Here is a 27,854-nt window from a genome sequence, read left to right as displayed (position 1 = left end):
CAACCTTATTCGGTCACACGTACTTTAATATAAATGTACTTGGCATTAAAGCAATAAAGTAAACATTCTCAGTTACAGGTTATAGATATTGTAGAAAAGTTGCGATATTTTTTTAAACAATAGTAGAAAAACATAATCAGTGCGAAATGGATAAGAAAAAAAGTTTCAAAACCAACTTTTTTGATTTCGAGACAAATGGATACTTGTTGAAACAGTTCTGGTAATACAGTTTCGCATTAACAACTCTAAAAACAATACCTGGAGTTTAAAATATGACGTAAATTAAATGTATACACAAGTTGTGATGATGACAAATATGATGAATTATTTAATACGAGTTAATGTTAGTGCACGCAAGATCGGACATTCGAATATCGTCATGCAGCGTGCGGCTATATTGTCGCTAATGTTCGGGTATGTTTGGTTAGTTTATGTTGCATTTCAATAGAAATGCAGTTGTACAATAGCAAACACTTGACCCAGTCATTGTTCAAGCAACTTTTCAACATAACTCAAAGATCTCACGCACAATTTCTTCTGTAAAACCGTCAATCATATGCTGAGCCAAGGGAGCGAACATAAAATCTCTCGATTCATACAGTCTCTTCTGAGTTAACAGCGGTGACAGATGTGAATAATAACTGCCATTACGTATATTAACACAACCAAATTCTTTACATAAATTGATGAGTAACATATAAACAGGTACGAAGTATTTTCTTAGAATTTTCAGATACAGAGATGTGATTACTCACTGATCAAACAACGAGGAAATCAGAGAATACCCCTACACCTTTTATCAAAATACATGTTTTGAATATTGACAATAATATCTGATCAGTTTTATTTCCAAATACTGCTTTTTCAAGCAGAGGTAAGAAAGGCATCCCAGAAGGATACGATGGTGTTGTTTGTTTGATTAGTCTGCAAATCGACAGATCTGCCATGACACAGCTCGACTTCTTAAACTTTCAAGAAAAAGCACCCTTAACAAAAAGATTCGTAAAACAATAAAATTCGTAAAACAATACAAATAATATATTACATCTTAACAAGTTATTGAAAACAAATTACATGTACATAGTTCTAAAACACTAAGATTATCAGCTGCTTTTGATCTAAGCTTATGATTTTGATCATTCTGAGATAACGCATTCTAAATGTATAAATACTAATGAGATACACGGGAAGACTACAACAATCTGAATGCTAAGTTTCATAAATGCTGAAATAAATACCATTCTGTAAGTTAGATAAAGTACGCTTTCATATAATTAACAAATTAATCATATAATATATTGTATTATTGTTCATATGCAACAGCGATGACAGGCATCAATACTTATAAATGTAAACAGGTCATCAGGTTGTAAATACTAACCACCATCATTATAAACTAGAACTTTCACTAAAGGTGATTTATCACAGACGCCGCTGAGATACAGGGTAAGTAAAATGTTGCGATAATGACCGTTGGCCTTCAAATGTGACCTTAAACCTTATTTACTTGGCTGTGAACTTTACGTGTCGTCTTGATGATTTTAACAATTAATGTGTTTTATGTTAATTTTTCCAGTAGTTCAGAAGATTTGGAGCAGACACAAATTTAAGCTATCGGATCTTTGACCTCCAAGTGCGACCTTGAACTTGGAACTAGTGACCTGGGTTGTACACTTTGCTCCTTATCTTGATGAGGTTAATATTTGATGTTAGTTTTATGAAAGCCCTTCCCATGGTTCTGAAGTTTTGGACTGGGCCTGCATTTAAGCTATCTGGTCATTGAACTACCAGGTATGACCTTGATCTTGGACCTAGTGACCTTGGTTGTGCGCCATGCACGTCGTCTTGAAGAGGTTAATATTTGGCGCCAGTTTTATGAAATTCTTCGTAGTAGTTTTAAATACAGGTATAATTATGGAGCGGTTACAAACTCAAGTTCTGTGACCTCTGACCTCCACATATGGACTTGACCTACGACTGACTGACCTGGGTTGTGCCGTCTGCACATCGTTGTCTGACGGCCGGACGGATGAACCCAACGGACGGACATGCGTGGATCCAGTATAGCCCTGACATACTTTGTATCTGGAAGAACATTAAACAATGCACAAAATTATTAAAACTTAACATGTTACTGAAAATTAAATTGTATGTATATAGCTCTAAAACACACGGATTATTTACTACGTTTAATCTAAGATGTTTATCATATTTTTATACTGAGATACCGCATTCTATGAGACACACTGGAAGACTAAATCAATTTGAAGGCTCAGTTCTTTAAATGCTAACAAACACTGTGTAAGATAAATACCATTCTGCACCTTAAATGAAATGCTTTCATATAATTAACCAATTATATACTGTATTACTGTTCATATGCAAGCTCAAGGAAATAGCAGTAAAACAGAATTCAATACTTCCTCTCAGACGGTAAAACAGTTACGCTTTCCGAATAGGAGATTGCTGAACAACCCTCTATATACAGAATGTTTTGATTAATTACTGTTTATAGACTGGGTGACAAAATTAGTATAAAGATAGAAATATGTAAATGAGGTTCTACCTAGACATAACAATTTAGCGTTTTAACTTCCTTCCTATTGTAAACTGTCGCCATCAAATTAAAAACATACATGGATTTTAAAAAAAAAGAGAGTAGAACGCTTATACCCTGGATACAAATGCTGATGATGCCGCATGTCTGCTAAACTAACACATTTTATGAGCATATGGCTTATAAACACATGATAAACACAAGAAGACAATTTCTTTAGTCCTCAATGAAAAATAGTTCAAAGGTTTTTCAAAACATACTACTGTTTCAAATAAGTAAATGTTGCTAAAGCATACACTTGTGTCATGAAAAACTTGTACACTGCGACATATATGCTAACATTTCTGGTCCCTATTCAATGAAAAACGTATAAAAAGATACATAACCGACTGAGAAATATCTACAGAAAGGTTGACAGATATGCTTCATGTACAAACCAGAGTAAAGCAAATCAATAAAAGACCATTAACAAATTAAATTAACGTTAATGTTTGCCCATCACAATGATGATTATTTTCTCATACTCGGCTCGTAATAAATGATTCAGACAGGGGAGTGGTGTATTATGCTACAACAAATTCAAACTGGGACTGTGACATTAACAGAAATACCATGCTAGACTGTTAGTTTTGCTTCATCATTAATCTTTTTATCTTGTTTCTCGAAAGAATTATTGTTTCCCACCATTAAAAAACATGATTTGCGAGGTATAAATTAATGTGTCCCTATCATAGCTAAGAAACACTAATTTTCACTAAACAGCTCTGTAAAACATTGGTAATATATCTCACCCGTTTAACAAAAATGAATTGATAATCTTCTATACTCATTCCAAAACAACATCGCTGAACAAAAGTTTTTTGGGAAGCGCTAGTTTTTTGTGTGTAGTTAATGAGAAGGGAAACAAAGCATATTTAAGTTTGCATCTAACTCGTCTCATGCACACATTTATCTAAACTACACAATCTTCCGTTATAGTTTCAGCTGTATTAAATGCTTCTGCAAGTAAACGCTCTTAAATTAATCTCTGTTGTCAATCTGTGGCATTTCCTTGCCAACATGACAGCATTCATATTCCATTTCTTTCCGCAGTTCCATTTTTTATACCATTAGATGCCTTCACTGGACCATTCGCGAGTTTTCCATTGCCATTTTCTTTAATCTGTTCTGTTTTATTATGATCAATATCATCTATATCATCTTCATTGTCTGACTCTTCACCCGAGTCTTCAGAGTCACTTCGCACATCCTCGACCTGTAAAATAATATCAACCATAGTTTCAGTACAGAAAGTAAAATGGTATAAAAATTACTTTCAGAAGCTTGATCCAATGAAAAAAAGGACCAATCAATGCAAAGTCAAGAATCACTCCAAATTAATGTTCTACAGTAGAAAATAAGACAAACAAAGACCAAACATAACAAAAGTAAAATGTTACAAATGAAAAACATACTTAACTCAGATCTCACTCATAAGCTATTACATTAATCTACGGTCTTAACATCTTTAACTGAAATTTTATCTCATCGAATATTTCCATTTACGTTTTTCTAGCAAAACAAAGTATGTTTATTCAAAGACGTTGCTACGTTTAACACTTATGAAACTTTGAGACACATACATTTCCTTTCACCATTTTTCTGTAGACAATTCTAAAGATCATGTAAGTCCATATACAGTGTAGCACCAGCAGAACATAGAGGAAGAAGTTGAAAAATTGATGAGCACCAAAAGTAGAATCTATCAACCCAATAGTGAATGGCTCAACAGTGGTACAATACAACACACTGAAATTGCATAAAAGATAGTTTTACAGTATATCACACAGTAATAAAGTAGTTCAGATATCTGATATAGTATCTTCTATCAACGTTTTGTCTATGGTGATTTTCGTGTCATACTTAACCTCAGATTCAAAGACCAACATTAAACATGTAATCTTGTCTGTTTGGATCTGTGCTTGGTTGTAAAAGCGAGAAATAAAATTATTGATAATAACATAATTCCTATATATTCCGAACTAAAATGACTACAATTCTTAACAAAAAATAATTTTGTGGCGACTGATCAAAACTAGAAAACCATATGTAAGTAGGAATTAAATCGATTAATTTCTGTTTTATCTTTTTGTTGGGTGCAACTATGGTCATACATGTATGTCGACTTCCCAGCTAAGGTGCCCTTTCGTGCATCATTTCCGACAGGTAAAAGAGAGTACCTGGGTAGAACCACTGAACTTCGGTAAGCCAGTTAGTTGACTTCCTCACAAGTTTCAAAATTAACATTGATTACGTCTGAAAAGTTCATGCATGTATAAAATCCATAAAAACAGAAGCTACTATTACTAAATCTATGTTCATGTAGACAGTGCTTACATATTAGGTTATTTTAAGGGTAAACAATTACGAGTATTAAAGTTTTGCATGAAAACAATACGAGGGGTGAGCTCAGGGGTAAAGAAGTCAACTTGCCATAAAAACATTGACTTAATTTTACTAACCATAAAATGATTAGGAAGGTAGACTCGCAAGAAAAAAAGCATATTTTGTTTAATCGCTTTATGATTAAACTGTTTACCTAGCAAAAAATAAAAGTAGATTAATTCGTTCCATGTTTGACATGCACTAGAGCGCCCTCTGTCTGCCATTCTTCGATAGAAGGCGGATTTTATATGCTCTCTCAAAAATGCCTCATAATCTACTAGTACTTTAAAATACTCTACCTAAAGAAACGATATCTAAAAACTAACGGCTTGCTTTTACTTTTTTGTTACTGGATAAAGATACTTACACGAAGGGATACACAATCAGTCTTGACAGTACCCACACTAAAAGGAATATGCCAAAGAAGATATCAGTAGCTGTCTTGTTTTTTGCGTATATAGACATCTTGGCCAACTGAAAAAAGGGTAAAATACTTATCATTCAACCTGAAAAATGAAGCGAGTGGAGCTTAGTTTAACGGTTAATGTACGGTAATCGAACTTAATCACTGTCAAGTATTATTATTACAGCATTAAGTAACTGCTCCATGTTTATCAGTCATGTAAAAACGACTGTGGTGGTACTAACTTTTGTATTACTTACTTCCCGTCCGCAGACGTGAAAACAAAGAACTGAAAATACGCAAAAGAAATGAGTTGGTTATGACGTATTCAAACCTGTTACATAATTTTAAAACGTATTTACCTTTCTGCAAAATTAATGATTTTATCCATAATGAAAATGTCACTTACTGCAAGCCAATTGTCTGCTGCATCGTGCACGACAAGCACGAGCGTTCCTACCCGAACGAAGTTGAGAACCCATGAGAAATACATCAACACAATAGTGGCAAAATGGTGAATAATCATCTCCTTAAAGTCCTGGAAAATATATGGTGTATTAAGGTAAATAAATGATGAACTAAAAGTATATAAATGTTATAGTTTCACATGATTATATCAATGTAAGGTGATACTTTCACCTAAAATAATATACTGATTAATTTATCCATGATGCAAGAAGGTGCTCTTTTTCAACCTTCTGTAAAAACCATAAATATGAAACTGGTACAAATAAATGCATTTATTGCTAAAACAATTATTGCTTTGTTTAAGCTGATCGCATATAGAAGATAATATATTGTAGTTTCCTATGCTTCAGGTGTATCCTTAACTTGAAATGGAAATGATAATAATCATGTCTATTTTCCTGCATATGCTAGTGTTATGCACCTTAACTTACACAGTGGTAATACATGTATATTCCAGAAAAGTAGAATGAATATATAGCATCAAGCAAACGTATCAGAAATGACCAGTATCAAGTCATCATGTATACCTCATGTTACTTGAGTAACGAACATTTCAATAACTTCAGTGAAGAGCCAGCGGTGTTTGTCGCTTCTTGTCGAATAAAGCGTATATAACTACAAAATATGTCTAGGCTGTTGTAATTCCTCAAAGATTTTGTTTAGGTTTTTTTGCTCCTTATACGTTATATGAGCACGTTATAATACATACCTTGCGTTTATTATCGGAGAACAAGGTGAAGACGAGACTCCAGTAGAAGGCTAACTCTATCATATAGTGCCAGTACATATCGTTACTAACGTGCTGAAACAAACAGAAACCGTTAGCGTGCAGGGTTTGTGTTCATCAAAACAGACTTCGTCTTGCTACCAGAACGTTTAACAATAAAATATTCGTAGATCTACTGCTGAAAATTTGCTGAGATAATTATTTCTACATTAGTTTTAACGCTACACCACAGTAGTTATTACATAAACAATGACATAGCAAAAAGACAAGTTAGCTTTTAAATGTCTTTCAGACTTGAAACATTGATGGAGGTAGGTCCAGTAGCTTGAGGGGCAGCAAATAACTAAAAACTATAGTACAGCTTTATTTCTGTTTTCATAAAATAAAACGTTCATTAATGATGTTAGAATAACCCCGAACCATATTTTCATTGGTTTGTATACGACGTTTCAACTTTGTCTTATTTTTAGCATTGTAACAACATATCTGACATTTTTGACATTGAGCACTTAAATATGTACATATTTATCTCTACCAGCGAACACAAATACCAGTCTATATACATGTATCTACCTGTACTGGCCAGTCCCTCCAACATTCAATTGTTTTCCAAAAGTAAGGTTTCTGAAATGAAATACAGTTACGTGGTGACTGAACAGAATATAATTTCATTCAATTGCCTATTTTTATTTTTTTTTCCAATTTTACCACATTATCGAAAAGAAGAATATGTGTCATTGTAAACCTTATATAGACCTGTTTTTTACTTTTCTAAACATCAATAATACTGGAATTGCTTTGTTGTTTAAAATGTTGCTTGCTGGATTTGTAACCAAACCGTTCCTCTAAAAAGCAAAACAAATAATTACTCCGGTTAGGAACTGACTTTTTGTCTGTCTTTGCACTTTTACCATAGTATTCAATAAATTTAATATATCTTTTTCAGTTAAAACAGAATATATTTAAAATATTAAAGATATGTGAGAGGACGAGTGGCAAAGAGAATCTATAATTTACTTACTTGCCATAAATACACCATGCCATAAACGAAAAATGAGGTGTAGAATACAAGGTGCCAACTATATAAAATATAAAACGTGAAAACAATTAGTGGCAGTGCTCACAGGTATCCGTGTTGGAACTGATGTGCTTTTTATCATACTTTGTGCAGAAATGATCTAGTGTACTAAAGACATAAAATTAACATAAAAGTAAGGGTGAACAATAAAATTAATATTCCTGCATAAATACAGTATTTGTAAAAATGGAGAAAAAAAAATGTTATTATTATTATTATTATACCATATTTATATAGCGCCCTTTTCATGATCAATTTCACGTTCAAAGCGCTTTACATAGTTCAAATGCAGCCACACAGGGCGCATAATTCATCCTCTGCTAGTACAGACACAGATCGATCTGACCAGAGGGACAGAGTGAGACAAAGCCCCCACGACAGAGAGATCAGAAATCAGATACAGGCTTGTCCGGCTGACTTAGCCTAGCTCGTTGCGAACAGACAGCCTGGTTCTTTAACGTGCACAGTGTATAGCACTGATACACGCAAGGATGTTGAAGAGAAGTAATTAAAAGTACGTCAGGAATGTGCACATAATGTAAATATTTGTTATCAAAGCAAAGCCAGATGGTTTAAGTCGGTAATATTGTGATCTAGAATAAATATGATTTTAAGATAACATATCACTGAAAATGATTTGCATTTTATTCTTATGACTTTTAGATAAATGCAATAACAAAGAAACTACCACATTTTTGCGTAAACTTCCTTTTATCTGCCCTTGGAGCTATAAAAAATAAATTATTCATTGTACTTTGGTTTTGGCTCGGAATAGTGTTTTAACATTAGTTTTAACAAGTCTTCAAATATTTTTTCTGATCGTGCAAACAGAAGTGTGCCACAGAAATGCTATATTTATATCCTTCTGTGTAATATACCTGCACTCCCTGAACTTCTGTATCGGGGTTGGAGCATCAACTTTTCTCCTCTTTCGGAACCAGATTTCAATCTGTTTCTCCGTCATATCTGTCTGCTTAGACAGCATCTGAAAGGGACAGACCTTAAATACATATTCATAACAATTAATAGTCCCTTTAATAATAAATTACACTCCAACGGTTAAGCGATCACTCATTTGAAAAATTCTGTAGCTCGCGAAAAAACATGAACTATTTTGCCCCATCGAATGGATTTTAAAAGAATACAATTCAACTATTTATTTGTTATCTAAACAATACACTGAGATGCGAGACAAAAAGAAATAATTACAAGGAGCTATATGTAACAGACTGAATCCGAAGATGCACCGGTGTACTAAAAGGATCGGTCGGGATCGTGACACGGACGACAATGTTCAAGACGCTTTACTTGCAGAGATTGCCCACGGTCAACTACAATGCTCAGAAATCAAGCGTAAATAACTATTTATCGTGAGATTCTCGGGGGAAAAAAACATGACATATAAAGTTTAAACAAAACAATCACATCGACACTAACACTTTCGTTATTATGCGATGTTTCAATTTTCGTCGGAACTTCAAACAAATCACTTTTTTCTAAGATAGTGCCGCTCTTTCATTCTAATATAACAAAAGCAATTTGATCAAATTTCCCAGAAAAAGGTGCAGTGCACAAAGGGCATAGCTGAATCACACGTGAAACTCTCTTTAACGCGATTTTCTGTTGCCATAGCAATATTAAAACACAGTTTATACTCATGAATAATGCTACATAGCTTCTAAATAGAACTAGATCGATTTTCATTTTCATGAAGACTTGTAGGAAGTTTAACATCTGACAATGTCATTATGTTTCCCGATTTTAAATGAGGCACAGCACATTACACGATCAACATTTTTAAAACAGATTTCATCTTCCGTAAAACAGTAGACTAGCCACTAGACAGATAATAAGTTTTTGTCACAATATTTATAAGTTTTGTGATTTTTCTTTTATTTTATGTAATTAACAATGACAAATGCCAATCTATTTTACAGATTTTCCCAATGAAGTGATTCTAATAATACTTAGGGTGTAGAAGGCTTTATTCATAATTTTACAAATAAAATCGTAGTTTAGGAGCTAGTCTAGTAAAACAACTAAAGTGACGTCATAACACTGCTTTACAGCGTGGTTAACGCAGTACACTGTTAGCGATGCACTGAATAACCAATGTGTTGACGAGTCATGAAAACTTGATTCATCAACTATTTTTATATCGTGGATGAATTTTGACATCCTAATAAGCAAAGTCTCACTGCCACTAATTGAAAACGTTTCGAAAGACTGGCTCTCGTCCCTATTTTTGTTCTTCATTGACACAGGAAGTAACTCAGCAGTTTGTTTTTATTTTGACATGTTTTATTACCCGACTCTGAACGGTTTAGCCATCAGATAAAAATATGTGCTATTTTAGAGGCTTAAAATTTACTTATAAGATATTTGCAATATTTATAAAGGAAATAAACATACAGCCTGGGATCTAGGCTAACGTTTCGCTTTTTCGTCTTATTTTTGATTTTAGCCATAATCTATACATCTTATCAACGTCATGTTTAAAACGATCAGAAAAAAATTATGCTGATTAGTCAATGATCACACATTTTTGTGCTGATTAATCACCGATAAGAGATTTTTGTACTGACTTATGAACGATTGGATATTTTTGTGCTGACTTATGAACAATCAGACATTTTATACAGAAATAATATTATTAACGATCAGACATTTATAAGCTGACTTATGAACGATCAGACATTTTGTACTGATTTATGAACGTCAGACATTTTTGTATTGACTTATGAACGATCAGACATTTTTGTGCTGACTTATGAACGATCAGACATTTTTGTACGGACTTATGAACGATCAGACATTTTTGTACGGACTTATAAACGATCAGACAATTTGTGCTAACTTATGAGCGATCAGACATTTATGTGCTGACTTATGAAAGATCAGGCATTTATGTGCTGACTTATGAAAGATCAGACATTTTTGTACGGACATATGAACGATCCTACAGTGCATTTTGTGCTGTCTTATGAACAATCAGACATTTATGTGCTGACATATGAACAATCAGACATTAATCAGACATTTATGTGCTGACATATGAACAATCAGACATTTATATACTGACTTACGAACGATCAGACATTTATGTACTGACTTATCAAATCAACAGACACTTTTGTACTGACTTACCAGAAAATATTTTTTAAAACATTAAACATCTGTATCTCGGTCCTAAAGCTGTTAATTTACTAAGGTTCAGCCCATCCATACCTTAACATCATCCTTACTGTATCTCTTGTTCCTGAATGCCTTCTCTAAGTGTTCGTTCGGTGGAACTGTAGCTTTCTTTTTATTTGGAACACCAAGCCATATAGCAACTGGTACTACAAAAATTCTGTAAAAGAATTTACATAATTACATTTTGTAATACTCAAACGCATAGAAATGTTCGACAAGATGAGTTCAAACAAAGGTCAGACTTATTACAGAATTATTCATACACATCAAAGTTGTATATACGATTTAGTATTGGTTCTAATATTCTGAATATCTACATGCAAAGCTTTACTCATTCTTGTACTTGTTAACAAAACGCAACGAAAATGAAATTTTACTTACGTTTCAATAAAGTATCGAATACCAATAAGAACTATTCCCAAGAGTAGAGCCCAGTGTATGTCTTTAAGATCGGGCAAATACATATTTGCTCCCGGCTTGTTTTCAAGATCTTTCCATCCATAACTTCTGTTGCCTGGAAACCAGAAAACTTCGTCCCAGAATTCAAAAGGCCAACCTGATGCCATTTTGATTTCTTTCACGTCATATGCTGAAAGTAAAAAACATGTGTGTTTATATATAGTGCTAAATATCTCTCATGCCGTTTTATACGAAACCAGAGGTCGTGAGTCCGAGTCCCGCTCCCACATCTAAATTTTACTAAAGTTGGAATAGCAGTCCCGTGTATGGGTGCATCGGGCACGCTTCAATACCAGGGAAGCTTTTGGAATTGGAGCGTCTTCTTGTGTGAAGAAACACAAAACATAAATGGGCAATTCTTTTCTTAAAAAACATAGTTCACGCTGTCCAATGCTTCGGTCATAATAGCGTAGCTCAGTGTGATTTTAGCAAAGAAATTCTTTTTCACATAAATTAACGTTAAATCAAACATACGCTACCAAAACTAACACTATACTGCAATGTTAACGACACAATGACAAGTACGGTAATTAATGCCAAATGATCAATCTTATTATCTATTTCAGGTCTTAATAATTTGCTCTTTGTTTTATGTCCGTTTCTACATAAGAAAGGTGTTTCTAGCAAATTGTTGTTTACTGTTATAAACTGCCTTCACGTCTCTTACTCTTCTTTATAACTTTTGTTAATCACATGAATTAAGACAAGAGCACCGCCTTATGAGTGCAGACGCTCCTCTGATTGATTTTCGAAGTATTAAATCCTACTTTTCGGTATTTGTTTTCTCATATATTTGCTAATACCCCAGTCACACATACGGCGCGGATTGCTACGTCTAGCCACGGATAGAAACGTAGTAATCCGCATCGATCCGAGATATACCTCAATGTAGTAATCCGTATCAATCCATACTAACACTTGGTCAAAACGTATTCAAGACTTGTCCCAAACTTGCAAGTTTCTCCAACTTTTGAACATGCGGAAACGTTTGAGCGATCCGTAGCAATATGAGCGTGACTTTAGTCCAAGTTGGTTGAAACTTATGCCGTAGTTTGACATGATGTCAACAATAATCGTGACCCCAGTCACACATACGGCGCGGATAGCTACGTTCAGCTACGGATAGAAACGTAGTAATCCGTATCGATCCGTACCTGAGCCGTACGGATTGGTACGGACTGATACAGATTACTACTTTAAGGTAAGGCTCAGGAACGGATCGATACGGATTACTACGTTTCTTTCCGCGGCTAGATGTAGCTATCCGCGCCGTATGTCTGACTGGGGCATAATGAAAACGCTAGCTACAAGTGACCTATTAATATGAAACTTACCGACCCGTTACTAAACATTAATACCCCAGTCACACATACGGCGCGGGTAGCTACGTCTAGCCTCGGATAGAAACGTGATTATCCGTATCGATCCGTACCTGAGCCATACTTTAAAGTAGTAATTCGTATCAATCCGTACCAATCCGTACGGACCCAGTATGGGTCGATACGGATTACTACGTTTCTATCCGTGACTAGATGTAGCTATCCGCGCCGTATGTGTGACTGGGGTATACTGCAAACGAAGTCAAGCGTATTGCTCCGTAGCTGAACGTAGTTAGCCGAGGCTTCCCGTACTTAAGCATAGTTCAACGTAGTTCACCGCAGACCCGTCCACGCGCTGGGCAATCTGCCAGGCGCAGTAAAACGTAGTTCAGCGTAGTACGCCTTACCTCGTATCGAGACGTATTCGAGACTTGTCCCAAACTTGCAAGTTTCTCCAACTTTTGAACATGCGGAAACGTTTGAGCGATCCGTAGCAATATGAGCGTGACTTTAGTCCAAGTTGGTTGAAACTTATTCATGCGTAGTTAAACGTACTAAACGTAGTTGTCCGTACTGAAACGTACCTTGACGTAGTTTGACATGATGTCAACAATAATCGTGACCCCAGTCACACATACGGCGCGGATAGCTACGTTCAGCTACGGATAGGAACGTAGTAATCCGTATCGATCCGTACCTGAGCCGTACGGATTGGTACGGACTGATACAGATTACTACTTTAAGGTAAGGCTCAGGAACGGATCGATACGGATTACTACGTTTCTTTCCGTGGCTAGACGTAGCTATCCGCGCCGTATGTCTGACTGGGGCATAATGAAAACGCTAGCTACAAGTGGCCTATTAATATGAAACTTACCGACCCGTTACTAAACATTAATACCCCAGTCACACATACGGCGCGGATAGCTACGTCTAGCCTCGGATAGAAACGTGGTTATACGTATCGATCCGTACCTGAGCCATACTTTAAAGTAGTAATTCGTATCAATCCGTACGGCCCCAGTATGGGTCGATACGGATTACTACGTTTCTATCCGTGACTAGACGTAGCTATCCGCGCCGTATGTGTGACTGGGGTATACTGCAAACGAAGTCAAGCGTATTGATCCGTAGCTGAACGTAGTTACCCGAGGCTTCCCGTACTTAAGCATAGTTCAACGTAGTTCATCGCAGACCCGTCCACGCGCTGGGCAATTTGCCAGGCGCAGTAAAACGTAGTTCAGCGTAGTACGCCATACCTATCCTTACTTATTCGCGTCCTGCATCTTTTTGTTCCCCGTTTCTCACCATTTTTTCACGTTCTAAGACGTACTGCTCCGTACTTATCCGTGTCCGTTTCCCCATGGGCCGATCCCATCCGCACCGTACCTCAACGCACGGACATATCCGTACGTGTGACTGTAGCTTTAAGGTTTAAATACTGATTTACATAGTAGAAAATATTAACCCATCAAATCCATTTACATAATGTTAACAGTCTTATGGAACTTTAACCCATATAATGCTGGACACGATTGATTTTGCCTTTGCGACCAGCGAAGATCATAATCAGCCTGCACATCCGTGCAGTCTGATCATGATCTCCACTGTTCGCCATTCAGTCAGTATCTTGTTGGTATGCACCCCTTTTAACAGTTAATGGTATTGTCCAAATTGGTTCAATCCATTTTAGAGACTTAGCGGGGTAAGGGTTAAGAGGTACTTTTAAACGATTAAACTAAAACGTAAATAATGCAATACCGTGCAAATATTTATTTATGTCTAAACACGGAGAAAACAAACTATACAAATAAAATTAGACTAGCTCCTAGACTATGGTATAGTATATCTTTAATTTTTATTTGCAAAATTGTGCATATAGTCATTTTATATCCTTTATTACCAGTCTAGTGGCCAGTCTAAAATATAATCAGCTGGATTCAGTTTATTATCTTGACACGTCACTGATAATACTTTAATAGGAAGACATCCTGGTTGGAATAAAGAAGGTAATCCTGAATGACAACAGTAAATAAACATTGCACGGCTGTTGATCTGTCAGTCAAGATTATATCTTATCGTTATAGATAATAAACAGCAAATTCTGTAGAAGTTGTTATTAAAAAAGAAGACAAAGTACAAAATTTATTTGTGTTTATGCAAAAACTGAAGTCCTGGCAATCTATTTAGACAATAATCACCCTCGAACATTTCAAGGGCTGTTGCGACTGAAACTCCAACATCAAAAATAAAACAACAGCAGACGTACGTTTCAACGACTTTTGTGGGGTATTTTAAATCCGCATATTTTAAACAGTTAAACTACCGGGACGATCAAGAATGTCATCTGCTGATGTGAAACTAGATAACTGATAAAAATCTGTTTACATTCTTTTGTGATATTACGTTTCCACAAGCAGGAAAATACTCTTCTGCATATGAAAAAGAAAGATATGCATAATTAATACAGTATCATTCATCCTCCACCTCTGATTTATGCGGAGAAGTCGGCAGCTATTTGCGGAGAACATGTTAGTAACAGCACATAATCCAGGGACACTGATTAGGCTATTCTTATATATATATATATATATATATATATATATATATGTTGTTATTGTTATACAGAACTGAAATATTGTGTAACAGTTGAATGGCACTAAACCCCAAAACAAACTGCTATCAGCCGAGCGACGTGTATGTAATCGATTGAAATGGTACGATTATTCAACTTCAAGTCAACACGATAATCACACGTTCAAGGTTTCTCTCAGAAGTTTCCTTGACCACTGATTTACACCTTTAAAACCTGCATTACTTTGAAAATGGTGACATTCTGACAGCATGTACAAAACTCGCCCCCTTTGGTTTTACATTAACAAGCGTGTAAAATACAAATTCTATCTACCTTCGATTAATGTTTTACTTCCGGGCCCTTTCACATTCAGGTATTATTAACAGACGCAGTCAGTGTAAGAGAAAGATTATTACAAAAGTATTGACGTGAGAACTGTAAACTTGAAAATGAATACAGTTAAAAGTGTTATATACAGACAAGATCTTCGAATATAGTAAAATCAGGATTGAAATATTTTCGCAAATCACTTAAAAATACATTGTTTTAAAAAATAGTGTCATTTCTTGACTGATGCCCCGGCTCATCAGCCCCTTGGCAAGATCGATCGATGTTATCATGATAAAAATGTCGTAAGCTTACACAGTGGGCTGTCAGGTGACAGTAATTACTCTTATAATAAATAGCCGCTGTTAGGTTCTGCGTACTTTCATAACATACAGCGTACAATGACACCGTAAAGTTTATCTCTTTGAACAGGGCCTGATTACCTCTAACTAACACTTCATTAATCGATTATTCAACGAAGGTTCTCATGTTAGATTCTTATCATGTTCGTGTCCCAAGGTGCATTGGTGGACGTGTGTAAAGTCAGTTTACGCTCTACCCACACATTTCTTATATGTTCAATGTTTTGTTAAAATGCGAATAAACATTACAGGTATTATATTAGCCAGCGCAATCTGATAGCTCTTTACTTTAAAATGCGATGTATTTTGCTTTACAAATGATAATGAAATACAGTGGTATTTAACGTTTTAAGCTAATACGCCTACAACTCTTAACAGACTGCATGTTTGAAATATTTAATATTATCTTGAAGCTTATTCTGTTGACAAGGAAAACACGCAAATCTCCTGTATTACATAAAATCCGTCAATTAATAAGGAAATTATACGTAGAAATGTGATTTCCCCGTGTACGACACCTAAATGTCACGTGAATTTGCCACTCTCTACGTTGAAAAACTAAGATACATAAGCTTTTTTGCAGCATCAAATTATGGCCAGTCAATTATTACCGAACGTTACAATATTATACATGTATTCATTTTAACTTATTGGTCTTGAACATTGTGTTACACACAACTTTAGACCATCTGCATAAAGCAAAAGGATGGCATTTGAGAAAGCACATACACATTCACATAGCTTACCTTGAGTGATCATACTGATAACAATTTCTAAGTATTAGGCTACGACAGATCTATTAGTATTAGTCATCTTTTATAGAAGATAGATAAATCAATATGCTATTTGAGTATGTGTATGCTATCTAAGGGTATACTATGTAACAAAATAAAGCAAGAACGTTTCTTACAACATCAGTAAGCTTTCTAAACTGTTTAATATACATGCGCTCTGAAAAACAACTGTACATAAAACAACACACCCTAGTGTTTTTGTAAACTTGAATATGCCGGTTTCATGTTTATAGGCCTACACTCTAATGCAAAATGATAAAGATAATTTATAAATACCTCAATGAATACAATATATCCAGGTACTTTTGATAAACGAATCTCTTAACTTCCGTTCACATCATCAAATAACAGGTTTACACACACACACTACATAGAAAACAATACTATGACACTCTTTTATCATTTGTGAACAGCTTCCTTTTCATAAATACTACTACGCTACAGATGCAATCCGATATTTTTCACACGCATCCCGCGCTGACGATATGACGGTATCGGTTAAACATTTAGAGCAGTAGGCCTATGTAAATAGAACATCATTGTGAGGGTTTATCAAAAAGTTTCCGGGAAACCATTTTCACAGATACTAGTACATGGTTGTTATCATTGAAATAACATGATAAATTAAAAGTTATGCTTTTCGCAGAACCGAGCAGATATTTTGTTAAATTATTAGACTGATCTTTGATTAGACTAGCCACTAGACTGATAATAAATATATTTCTACATTTTTCCCTTTTTTGACGAATTCAATTTCATAGAGACAAAAGCCAGTCTATTTTACAGATTTTTCACAGAGGAATGATGTTGAAATGATATTGGACATAGGATATAGACATGCTCAGTTCACTACATTCAGTCATAAAAATGTAAAAAGATATACAGTATCATAGTCTAGGAGCTAGTCTAATCTTTGATATTAAGGATGTACGAGCGTTTTATTTTTCAGGATATCCGCCATTTTGAAAAATGTTTCTCCGAATAGTGCTTTCTAACGAAAGTGTTGCCAAAAATTAATGATAGATAATTAAAATATGGCTAATAATGTACCATTTAAGCAAATAAATTCTACTTTTTGTGAAAAAAAAATTTTTTTCACCCTTATTTTTGGCTGGTATTTGCCTAAAATTGACGTAAGATTTACAATAGGGTAGGGGTAGGTAATGTCAAATATCTATTAAAGTAGATTAGGTTTGGTTTTGAAATTTTCCTGACTGATACATATAATAATGAGCTATAATTGAAATAAAAGTTTTCAAGATAGCACATTATATTATCTAGAAAACATATATTAAAACAAAAAGAACAAAAAATATCAAAATTCACCAATTTTTAACAGTTTTTTCCTAATAAATCTCTTAAATGCACGGTGACCCCAACTTTTTTTTCTTTCCATTTTGAAGCATTTTTGTGGGTCATTAAAGCTGCAAAATATTTTGAAAATCTTAACGTCAGAAATTTTTTTGTAGATCTAAATACGTTTTTTTCCATTGACAATAAAGTGGGTGGGGTAATTATGTCAATATGTGAAAATGAAAGAGAATTGTTAGTGACATTTATGCTTATATAATACTAGCATCACCTTGTATTCATATTAACCTGTAACACCTGAAATCCCTATAATATTAAGTGGGATATTAGATCTATATGTTTCATAAAATATCACCATTTTTCTAATTTTACAAAATTTCAGAAATGCTTAAGCAGTGGGTGAAGAAAATGCCCTATAAAATGAAAACGAGTTCGGTGACCTATGTTTCTTCTTCTCTTGTTTGTCTTGGAAACAAATGTTCTTCAAGCTCACAGAGTATGAAAATGTTCTTTACGTTAGAAAAAAGTCGCTCCTACATCCTTAATGTAAATTATTACAAATCGTTAAAAAGGATAAGAGAAAAATTTGTTCAGAATGGAGAGTTAATGTTAATACCATTTCGAATTATATATAGTTATTGTAAATATAAAGTTGAATTTTGTTTTGAAAAGTATTTAGATGTTATATCAAATGACAGACTAAGAAAACAACGTGACAAGTTTACGATTATGTACTCATAGTTTAGAGATAGAATTAGGAAGATATATTTAATGTACAAAGGGATAACAAATTGTGTAAATTAGGCAGTCAAAATGCCATTGAGTCAGAATAACATTTCATATAATGTTATGCACGTTACAGTAATATAAGGTCCAAGTACTTGGGCCGATGTTCATGGCCTACTGTGCAAAGGTTAATGCATTAATGTAATCTTATAGTAAAAGATGTATTAATCTTGCAAAATTTATTAAAGAAGCATAGTGTTTACGAAAAAATACTCTTGAAAACCCACTGGTCTTCTCATGGAACAATAATACTAGTATTCTATTTTGTTCTCTGTCTTTTGTCTATATGTTCACTTTCTTGTATATGGTTGTCTTTGTCATTAGTTTTTTATATACTAGTATGTAAATGGCCAAATACAAATGTATTGCTGATTGCCAATAAACTGAATCTGAACGGATTATAACATCTAGCTTTAATATTCACAGTTCATCGTTACATCGAACAATTAAAGAAAGGGTCTCTCCATTGGCTTGCAAAACGTACTCTTTTATTCCCGTGCTCAACATTATTGCAGTCGTCAAATGACAAGAAATTATAATTTTGAATGAAGGGAATTTTCAAATAAAGAGGGGATTTGAATACGCCAGTCAGAGAGGTTTCAACAAGGTATTTCGCCGACTCGGGAAGAGCGAAAAGTTTAACTTGTACTGATACTCAACTGCTGATCAATACGCTAGCGTAGATTATTTTCAAACCACTAAGCTATAGATAGGTGGTGCAAAAGGGACAGTTGAAATTACATTGGCCGTCGTTCACTAGTATAATATGGGCCGCGCCATGAGAAAACCAACATTGTACGTTTGCGACCAGCATGGACCAAGACCAGCGCAGGATACATGCTGTTCGCTAACAGTTTCTCTTGCAATAGGCTTTGAAAGCGAACAGCATGGATCCTGACCAGACTGCGAGGATGCATCTGGATCTATGCTGGTCGCAAACGCACTATGTTGGTTTTCTCATGGCGCGGCTCAATTATTTTATCTTAAAGTATTTACTCCGAATGTAACAGTCGGTTGATAAAATAACTTCCAGTTTTTAGCGGCTGTACACATTTATACTGTGTTTAACTATACATGTATAACGTTTGTACTATCTTAAACATAATGCATAGTACTGTTAATGTACATAGACCTTACATAAACTGTGTGTACGTGTTTTTATGAACGAAATTTGCGTCTAATATAACTTCTATGTGATGTTGACCCTGGCAAATTGTGGGCCGGCCCCTTCGCCATTTTAGTGCTGGGTCCCAAACAGTTTAAAATTTCTTCTTTTTTTCCGATCTTTTATGTGCTGTCCTGAGAAACACGTACAGTTAGACAACAAAAATTTCCATTCAACAGTAAGTTTGAAAACCTACAGTCTTTATCTTTAATAACTGCGACCAAACAGAGTGAAGAATTTGGCCTCCCTTTCGCAGTCTGGGTGTATACATTTGGTTCCCTTTTTCAATTCCTCTGGCTGCTTGAATGGTATACTTGGCTCCCATAGTTGGTGCCCCTTCCTCTACTACAACATCTCTGGCACTATCTTTTTTGATGACATCTTCACATCGTATTTCCCCGCAGAATGGAGCTTGTATCAGTTTCTTCTGATCAAGTCCATTACAGAACTCCCCCCCAGACATGTGACACTGTCAGATATGCATCCAGATCCTTCTTGGCTTTATTAAAGAGAGAAGTTTGTATGTTTTCTAGTAGATCTTTGATTTGCTGAACGATATTTTCATTTTTCAATGTCAACTTCTCTCCAATGTCTCGTCGTACTACGACCATCTGGTTCTGTTTCAGATCTCGTGGGCCTAACTCTACACGTAGTGGGACACCTTCAGTTCCCAGTGGTTGAACTTCCACCCTGGGGAATAGTTATCTCTAAGATCTTCCTTTACTCTAATTCCACCCCATGCTAATGTCTTCTTGAGTGACGTGCAAGCATCCATCAGCTTGTCATTGTCTTCTTGTAATAGATTGGCAGTGATACCGCATGGTACAATTACAACCTGTAAACATGCAACCTTTGGTGAAAGGACAAGGCCTGTATTGTCACCATGTATCATACACATTACACCTATAGTTCTTGTTGTTATACCCCATGAATTCTGGAACACATACTTCTTTTCACGTGTTTCTGGATCCTCATATACAATTTCAAACATCTTAGAGAAGTTCGGACCTAAATGATGTGATGTTGCACCCTGAATAGCTCTACCACTAGCAGAGATATATGCCTCCACAGTGGTGGTATATGCCTCCACAGTGGTGGTAAAGTCACCATCGGCAAACTTTTCTTTCTCCGTTTTCCTACCTCGTACCACTGGTATCGCTAAATATTCTTCATACACACGTGCATATAGCTCTAGAATGGCATATACCTCTTCAGAAGCATCATCATGGTTAGCCAAGGCTGTATGTCCTTCTTGCCACAAAAACTCTCTTGTTATTAAAAATGGCTGTGGGTGCTTGAATTCCCATCTCACCACATTACACCATTGGTTAAGTTTCAGCCGTAGATTTCTGTGTGACTTAATCCACTTGGCATAGGATGGGTACATCACTGTTTCACTAGTTGGACGTTAGCTATTGGCTCTGCTAGGTCCGACTTACCTGACCTTATCACCCAAGCAACCTCTGGAGCAAAGTCCTCTATATGTGTTTTCTCTCTTTCAAGGGCTGCATTTGAAACAAACATTGGAAAATATGTGTTCTCAACACCCAGTTTCTTTATTTCTGTATCGAAATATTCCTTTATCACCTCCCATATAGAGTATGACCAGGGGCGGAGAACGTAACAGCCGCTGACATCGTAATACTCAATCATTTCTGCTGTTGTAATGATCTGGAAGTACCAGTCTGATAGATTTTCTTCTTTTTTTGGCCTCTAGACCTAGTCTTGTGTGTTTTTCACCTCTCTGGAGCCATCTTCAGTGTGTTGTTTCTCTTGTTTCTGCTGTTGTTTATCTTGTTTCTCTTTCTTTCCGTCTTATTTGTTTTCCTTATTTGCCTTTTTGTCTTTCTTATCAAGTTTACCTCCACCATCAACAAGATCTTCTCCAGTCAGATCTTTATACTGTGTCTTCCGTGAAAGAAGGCTCTGCACCTCACGATCAACTTCATCCTTTGGTGTCTTTGCTGCTTTAAGATCTCTGACTTTGGCTCCCTGGGCATCAGTCTTCGCCTTCAGTTCAACAGCGGCAGCTGAGTCTGCCATGCTGTCCGCTTCAGCAGGTACCTCGGTTTGAACCTCTACCTTCAGTTGTGTAGTGCTGACCTGACCCGGTTTCCACTCCTTGCCTGCAGCAGTCTTGTACTCAGCTTTCAGATTTAACAACACCTTCACCTCAGCATCTACGTGATCCGATGCTCGAGTTTCTCCAGACTTTCCCTGTGAAGTTAACTTTAAATCCCCAGATTTTGGTATTCCATTTGACTTTAACATTGATTTTAGTTCTTTTCTTCTTCGTGAACTTGACTTAACTTCATCCAAAAATTCAACGCCCGCTTCAGTCTGCTGTTTCAAATATGCACTTTTAAACCCACGCACTGTGCTGTCATAAATAGTTTTATCAAATTATTTGGAAAAGTATTTAGTTGCCTTGGCAACCCCTTCTGTATTTTGCAATCTTCGCTTTCTGTTCCCCAGAATAATGGGAATATTGTCCTCGTTTACGTTTTCTGTCAATCAATTTACTATACTCCTCCTCAACCAATTTATGCAGGTTTCTTTCTTCCGGCGTACATCCATTTTCTTCAGAACTCAGCCAATGTAAAACAGCCAAATTTCTATTGTCACCATTGATGTCTTACTTAATGAAAATGTCATATAAAGCATGAAGTATTGGTTAAAAATTATTATAATGAGCCGCACCATGAGAAAACCAAATTAGTGCATTTGCGACCAGATGGATCCAGACCAGCCTGCGCATCCGCGCAGTCCGGCCAGGATCCATACTGTTCGCTAACGGTTTTTCTAATTGCAATAAGGTTTGAAAGCGAACAGTATGGATTCTGACCAGACTGCGCGAATGAGCAGGCTTGTCTGGATCCATGCTGGTCCGGCAAATGCACTATGTTGGTTTTCTCATGGTGCGGCTCAATTATGCATCAAGCGTTTTCAAGTTACGGTATGTAGACTTTTTGCCTTTATAACAAGTCAAAGAGCACTGCTTCGTAAAGTTCCTTTTGCTTTGCAAGTATAATTATCAGCTTCTTACTGGCGTTAAAACATTTTTATGCTGGAGAGCTCCCTTAGAACGGATTCTGAAGACAAAAAAAGCTCGATTTTAAACTATTTATGTAATCTGAGTATTGAGATATATTTGATTACATGAGAAAAGAAACATCAATGCTACTTGACATTCTGTTGAATGCTCCTTTTGTCTTATGCATATTGTCTGCGTGTTCATGCCGAATGATTTTTCACAGAGTTCGTGCTCTTTGATTATTCAACAGTAGTATACTATATAGTACGTATTTGGTCCAAAGTATTTCTCAGCAACTACTGCTCGGAATTTAGCTTAACTTCATAGGAAGGTTTATCATCAAGAGGAGATGCACACATGTCAGCTTATTTTTACAATGTTATTGCCCTTTGATTATACAACAATAATATATTATAGCACAATTCTTGTCCGGAGTATTTCTCAGCAACAACTAGATGGAGTAGGAAGGTTCATCATCAAGTGTAGATAATAATGTATATTGTCTTCATGTTCCCGACAGATGATTTTTCACCGAGTTATTGTCCTTTGATTATTCAACAATAGTATACCATATAGAGATGCGCATATCAATTGTCTTCGTGTTCTGGTTGGATTATTTTTAAAAGATTCATTGCCCTTTGATTTTTCAACAATTCTATACTATAGTACAATTTGCACAGAGTATTTCTCAACAACCACTGGTTGGAATATAGAAAAAAAAAGTTATTGCCCATTGATTATTCAACATAAGTAAAATACAGCGCCTTCATCGTCAGTAAATTCCATTTTTGTTCTTTTAATATGTAAAAATGCATATTTCGGGAGCATCCATCGGTTTTATAAAGTTACATTTTGTACAAGTGACATAATATTTTTAACAGGCAAAATGTAACTTCAGATGTTCTTTGCTTTATCCTAGCTGTAAACGAAAGGCATTGAGGTACCCAACAGTTGCCATTTAACAGAAAACAAATCTACCAAAGCCCGCCACCACCAGACGTCTCAAGGCTTTGATTACAGGTGGTGGTCTCAGCGCATGAATTTAAGGAAGTTGACAATAAGAAATTTCATTGGTCTTTAATTGATATATTCAAATTAGGTTTAATCATATGATTCAAGTCCTGAAATTCGATTCGTCTTTCGTATGTTATAATGGAAATCAAAATTCTTTAAATAAAGGGCCCTGCCTTCAAACATTCATAAGAGCGGACGCAGTGGTCCAGTGGAAACACTGTCTGACTACGAAACCAGGGGTCGTGAGTTCGAGCCTCCGCTCCTCCAACTAAAAATTACTAACACTAGGATAAGAGTACCAGGTGTCGTGAGTTCGAGCCTCCGCTCCTCCAACTAAAAATTACTAACACTGATAAGAGTCCTGTGTATGGGTGCTTTACAACTGGCACACTAAAGAACCAAGGTTCGTCTTGTACAAACTATAGATCTCTTATAGGCCTAATGCTTGTAATCATTAATATTGTCTTTCTGTTAGGCCAACAGCTTTTTTACTTTTGTTACTTATAAATTTGTTAATACAATGTCGGTTCAAAAGCTTAGATATTTTTGGGCCATATAGAATGGATGTGGGTAATCCCGAACGGGGGGTGGGGGGGGGGGGGGGGTGGGGGTAATTCCGAACACATTTTTCCAACGTCATTTTTGTATTCTTGAAAGGCACTAGTCTAACCCACGACGTCATATAAGTATTATCATCACATTCCGTACTATATTGCAACGAATGCAAAGTTTTGAGGCGCATGTTTTCAAAATAACAGACCGGAATTTATACGACAGCTTGCAGGTAAGTCGTTCTTATCTGTTTTTGTATTTCGATGTAAGTAATACGTAAGGATCTAGAAGTTTTGGTTTTACATCGCTGACAATATTTTGATGGAATTCTTACGTCATAAGTGTCCCGTAGGAAGGGAGTTTACTGCATTTCTCCTTATGGAAAACATCGAAAGATTAAATAGGCCGTTCGGAATTAGACGCACTTGTCGATTTAATGTGCGGCTATTTCCAAACAATCAATATCAGAAACAGTTTATCCAAAAAAAGTGCAGAGTTATATTTGAAGCATATTAGACCTAGATTATTAAAAAAATAAAAAATAAATAAATAGTTACTGTAAATAAATGAACGAATAAATAAATAAATATGTAGATCTACTACTTTGTAAAACAAGTTCAATTTGCTTACATTTATGGCTCGATCGTTTTAATCATCGGCAATATGATCCGACTCTGTTAGGGTAGGCGGCAACTCATGAATGTGGGAAGCAATAGTCGAGAACTGCAAGAGAATTTAGGGTACCAAAGACAACACTGCACGACAAGGTCCACATTACTGCTGTGCGTGTGAAAAACTGTACATGCACCAATTGTGGGTGCAGATTTGACCCCAAATGTGTGGCCGATGAGTTATTGGACAAAACAAAGAAAATACTGTTTAAAGAAAATACTGTTCAATCTAAGACATTTTAACAGATATATAATGTTCACTGACTTCATATTGCATCATGTATAAGAATGTTTACCGAAGCAAATCATGTAGAAAGTTGTCAAGAGTGTGCTGTGTTTCTGCAAGTTTAGGTTTAGATACGGATGTTCTGTGAATACGAGTTATATGTTTTGTTTTTATGAAGTTGTTAGTTAAAAATGCAAGTAATAACGTAAAGAATGTTTATGTTTATGTGTATGCAACAAACAAACGGTCTATTTTTAAAAAGTTGGGACTGTTAGTAATTAGCCCCCATGCTGTTCTGTATCTGTATTGATACTCGAAATTATCTCACTAATGAGCAAAAATTATCGAGGGTGTGTGTGCGCTTGATGTAAGATGTTAGTCGCGCGATCTATAGTCCAAGAGAGCACGTTTGAATATATCGTTTTTTGTACAAGCATCTATATTACCTCCATGGTACAAGTAACAACCGAGTCTGGTAATGAGTTCCAATCGCGGATGGTTTGAGGCACAAATGAGTTTTTATATATGTCTGTATTACATGTCACTTGTTTGATTGATTTAGAATTTGATCTTCGTTGTTGCCGTGGGTTATATTCCAGGAAATCGTCAGCGGGGACGGCCACCAGGTCGTAGACGATCTTAATTAGGAATGCCAGGCGCTGGTCTCGTCGGCGCTCCTTTAAGGGTTTCCACTTCAGGTCACGCATCATGTTAGAAACACTACTTTTGCACCTATAATCGTTAGAAACGAAACGCGCTGACACCCTCAAGCTTGTCTATGTCTTTCTGGAGGTGGGGGTCCCAGACAACACTTACATAATTTAACACAGATCGAACTAGGGAAATGTATGCTTGTTCTTTGAAGGCTTTATTACTATGTCGTAAGTTTCTTCTTATAAATCCGAGAAATTACTTGAACGATTACAAATTTTGTTAATGTGTGTTGACCATTTCAGATTGTCACCTATTTGAACTCCCAAGTATGGATTGTCTTCTACTTGTTGTAAAAAATGATTGTTCAATGTATAGTTGTAAGTTAATGGTACTTTGCTGCGATGAATTGACATAAGGTAACACTTTGTTGCATTGAATCTCATTCCCCAGTTGTCTGCCCAAGTTTGGAGTGATAATAAATATTTCTGTAGAGTTATGTGGTCTTGATATGACGAGATTTGCCGGTAAAGTAGACAGTCATCCGCAAATAGACGCACTTGAGATGTCACACTTTTGGGAAGATCATTGATATGACATAGGAAGAGAAGAGGATCAAGTACGGTTCCTTGGGGTACCCCCGAGTCAACTCTACATGACGATGATGCTTCCCCTTCAACAATAACTCTTTTTTCGCATTCCATCAGAAAGGATAGAATCCATTTCTGGATGTTACCACGAATGCCGTAATTGTCTAGTTTGTGAAGTAGCGTTGTTCACCCCCACTGTTCGGAAAACCACGTCCAATAGGTAATATCTTTACACTATACCGGCAATATCTATATAGGCCTACTTATATAGTTCGGAATTGTAGGCCTACACGCTAAATTATTGCTTAACTGTTCGGAAATACCCACATCCGCTCTATGCAAAAGCTCATGGAGTGCTTATAAATGTTGTATCGTTACTTGTCTCGCCGACTCAAAATAAAATTTATCTTATCTCAGAGACCGGCCAGCAAACCCATCCATATTTTCCCTGACTTTTTTTGGACTGTTGTCTCTGACAAAAATCAGTTGTGGGGCTTAACTTAAAAGTTGTGTGGGGAGGGGGAGCAAACTCCCACGCTCAAAACTGGGATAGGGGATGGGGCACCCCCCGCCCCCACCTCCACCCCCGGCATACGTCTATTACTTTCAGTAATTAGCCAGTACCATAAAGGCCGGAAGGACTTCTACTTTACTCTAGAGTAGAAGAAGCTCACCACTACTGGGTCTGCCTTAATACAGTAATGTACAGTAATGTAGCAAAATGATGCGTAATGGTGCAAAATGGGGCGTAATGTATATATGAATTTAATACCAGAGCTAAAATACTTGAATAGTGGCATGTTTTATTGCATATAAAACATTTTATATAATAAACTGAGAAAAAAAATGTATAAATTGTAAAACACATTATCTAGATAGCATTCAAAGCTCGAGTCGTAATGATGCCCGTAAGTCTGGTAGAAGCGTAATGTATATATAAATTTAATGCCAGTGGTAAAATTCTTGCATAATGACATCTTTTTATGGAATATAAATCATTATCTTTCATAAATTAATGAAAAATATTATTTTGTAAATGGTAAAACATATTATTTGTATAGCATTCAAACCTCAGGTCAGCGTAATGATGCCCTGTTAGACTGGTAGAATCGTAATATATGTATAAATTTGATACCAGTGGTAAATGCTTGTATAATGACATCTTT

The 27,854-nt window shown here is 35.9% G+C and overlaps 1 protein-coding gene and 1 pseudogene across 1 annotated transcript; both read right to left on the bottom strand.

Annotated features, from left to right (window-relative positions):
- Positions 1 to 2,651: 2,651 nt before the first annotated feature.
- On the bottom strand, positions 2,652 to 17,156 carry LOC123531216 (ceramide synthase 2-like). Its single transcript, XM_045312007.2, has 11 exons — positions 16,965 to 17,156; positions 11,234 to 11,441; positions 10,886 to 11,009; positions 8,536 to 8,642; positions 7,601 to 7,658; positions 7,153 to 7,203; positions 6,562 to 6,654; positions 5,794 to 5,922; positions 5,349 to 5,455; positions 4,180 to 4,345; positions 2,652 to 3,812 (listed from the first exon to the last, which is right to left on the bottom strand). Exons 2-11 carry the CDS (start codon positions 11,416 to 11,418, stop codon positions 3,627 to 3,629), a joined length of 1,206 nt encoding a protein of 401 aa, XP_045167942.2. The 5' UTR covers positions 11,419 to 11,441; positions 16,965 to 17,156; the 3' UTR covers positions 2,652 to 3,626.
- A 2,980-nt stretch (positions 17,157 to 20,136) lies between these two features.
- On the bottom strand, positions 20,137 to 22,238 carry LOC123532132 (bifunctional glutamate/proline--tRNA ligase-like; annotated as a pseudogene).
- Positions 22,239 to 27,854: the final 5,616 nt, after the last annotated feature.

Source organism: Mercenaria mercenaria, chromosome 11, assembly GCF_021730395.1.
Source record: "Mercenaria mercenaria strain notata chromosome 11, MADL_Memer_1, whole genome shotgun sequence".
Lineage (NCBI taxonomy): Eukaryota > Metazoa > Mollusca > Bivalvia > Venerida > Veneridae > Mercenaria > Mercenaria mercenaria.
The sequence above is the reverse complement of the archived record's forward strand: the minus strand, read 5'-3'. Positions and strand labels throughout refer to the sequence as shown.

Coding starts and splice junctions, on each gene's coding strand:
- LOC123531216 (XM_045312007.2), bottom strand. CDS start 11,418: ATGGCATCAGGTTGGCCTTTTGAATTCTGGGACGAAGTTTTCTGGTTT. Junction 11,010..11,233: donor ATTCGATACTTTATTGAAAC/GTAAGTAAAATT, acceptor ATTCTTTTACAG/AATTTTTGTAGTACCAGTTG. Junction 5,456..5,793: donor CAGCAGACAATTGGCTTGCA/GTAAGTGACATT, acceptor CCCTTTTTTCAG/TTGGCCAAGATGTCTATATA.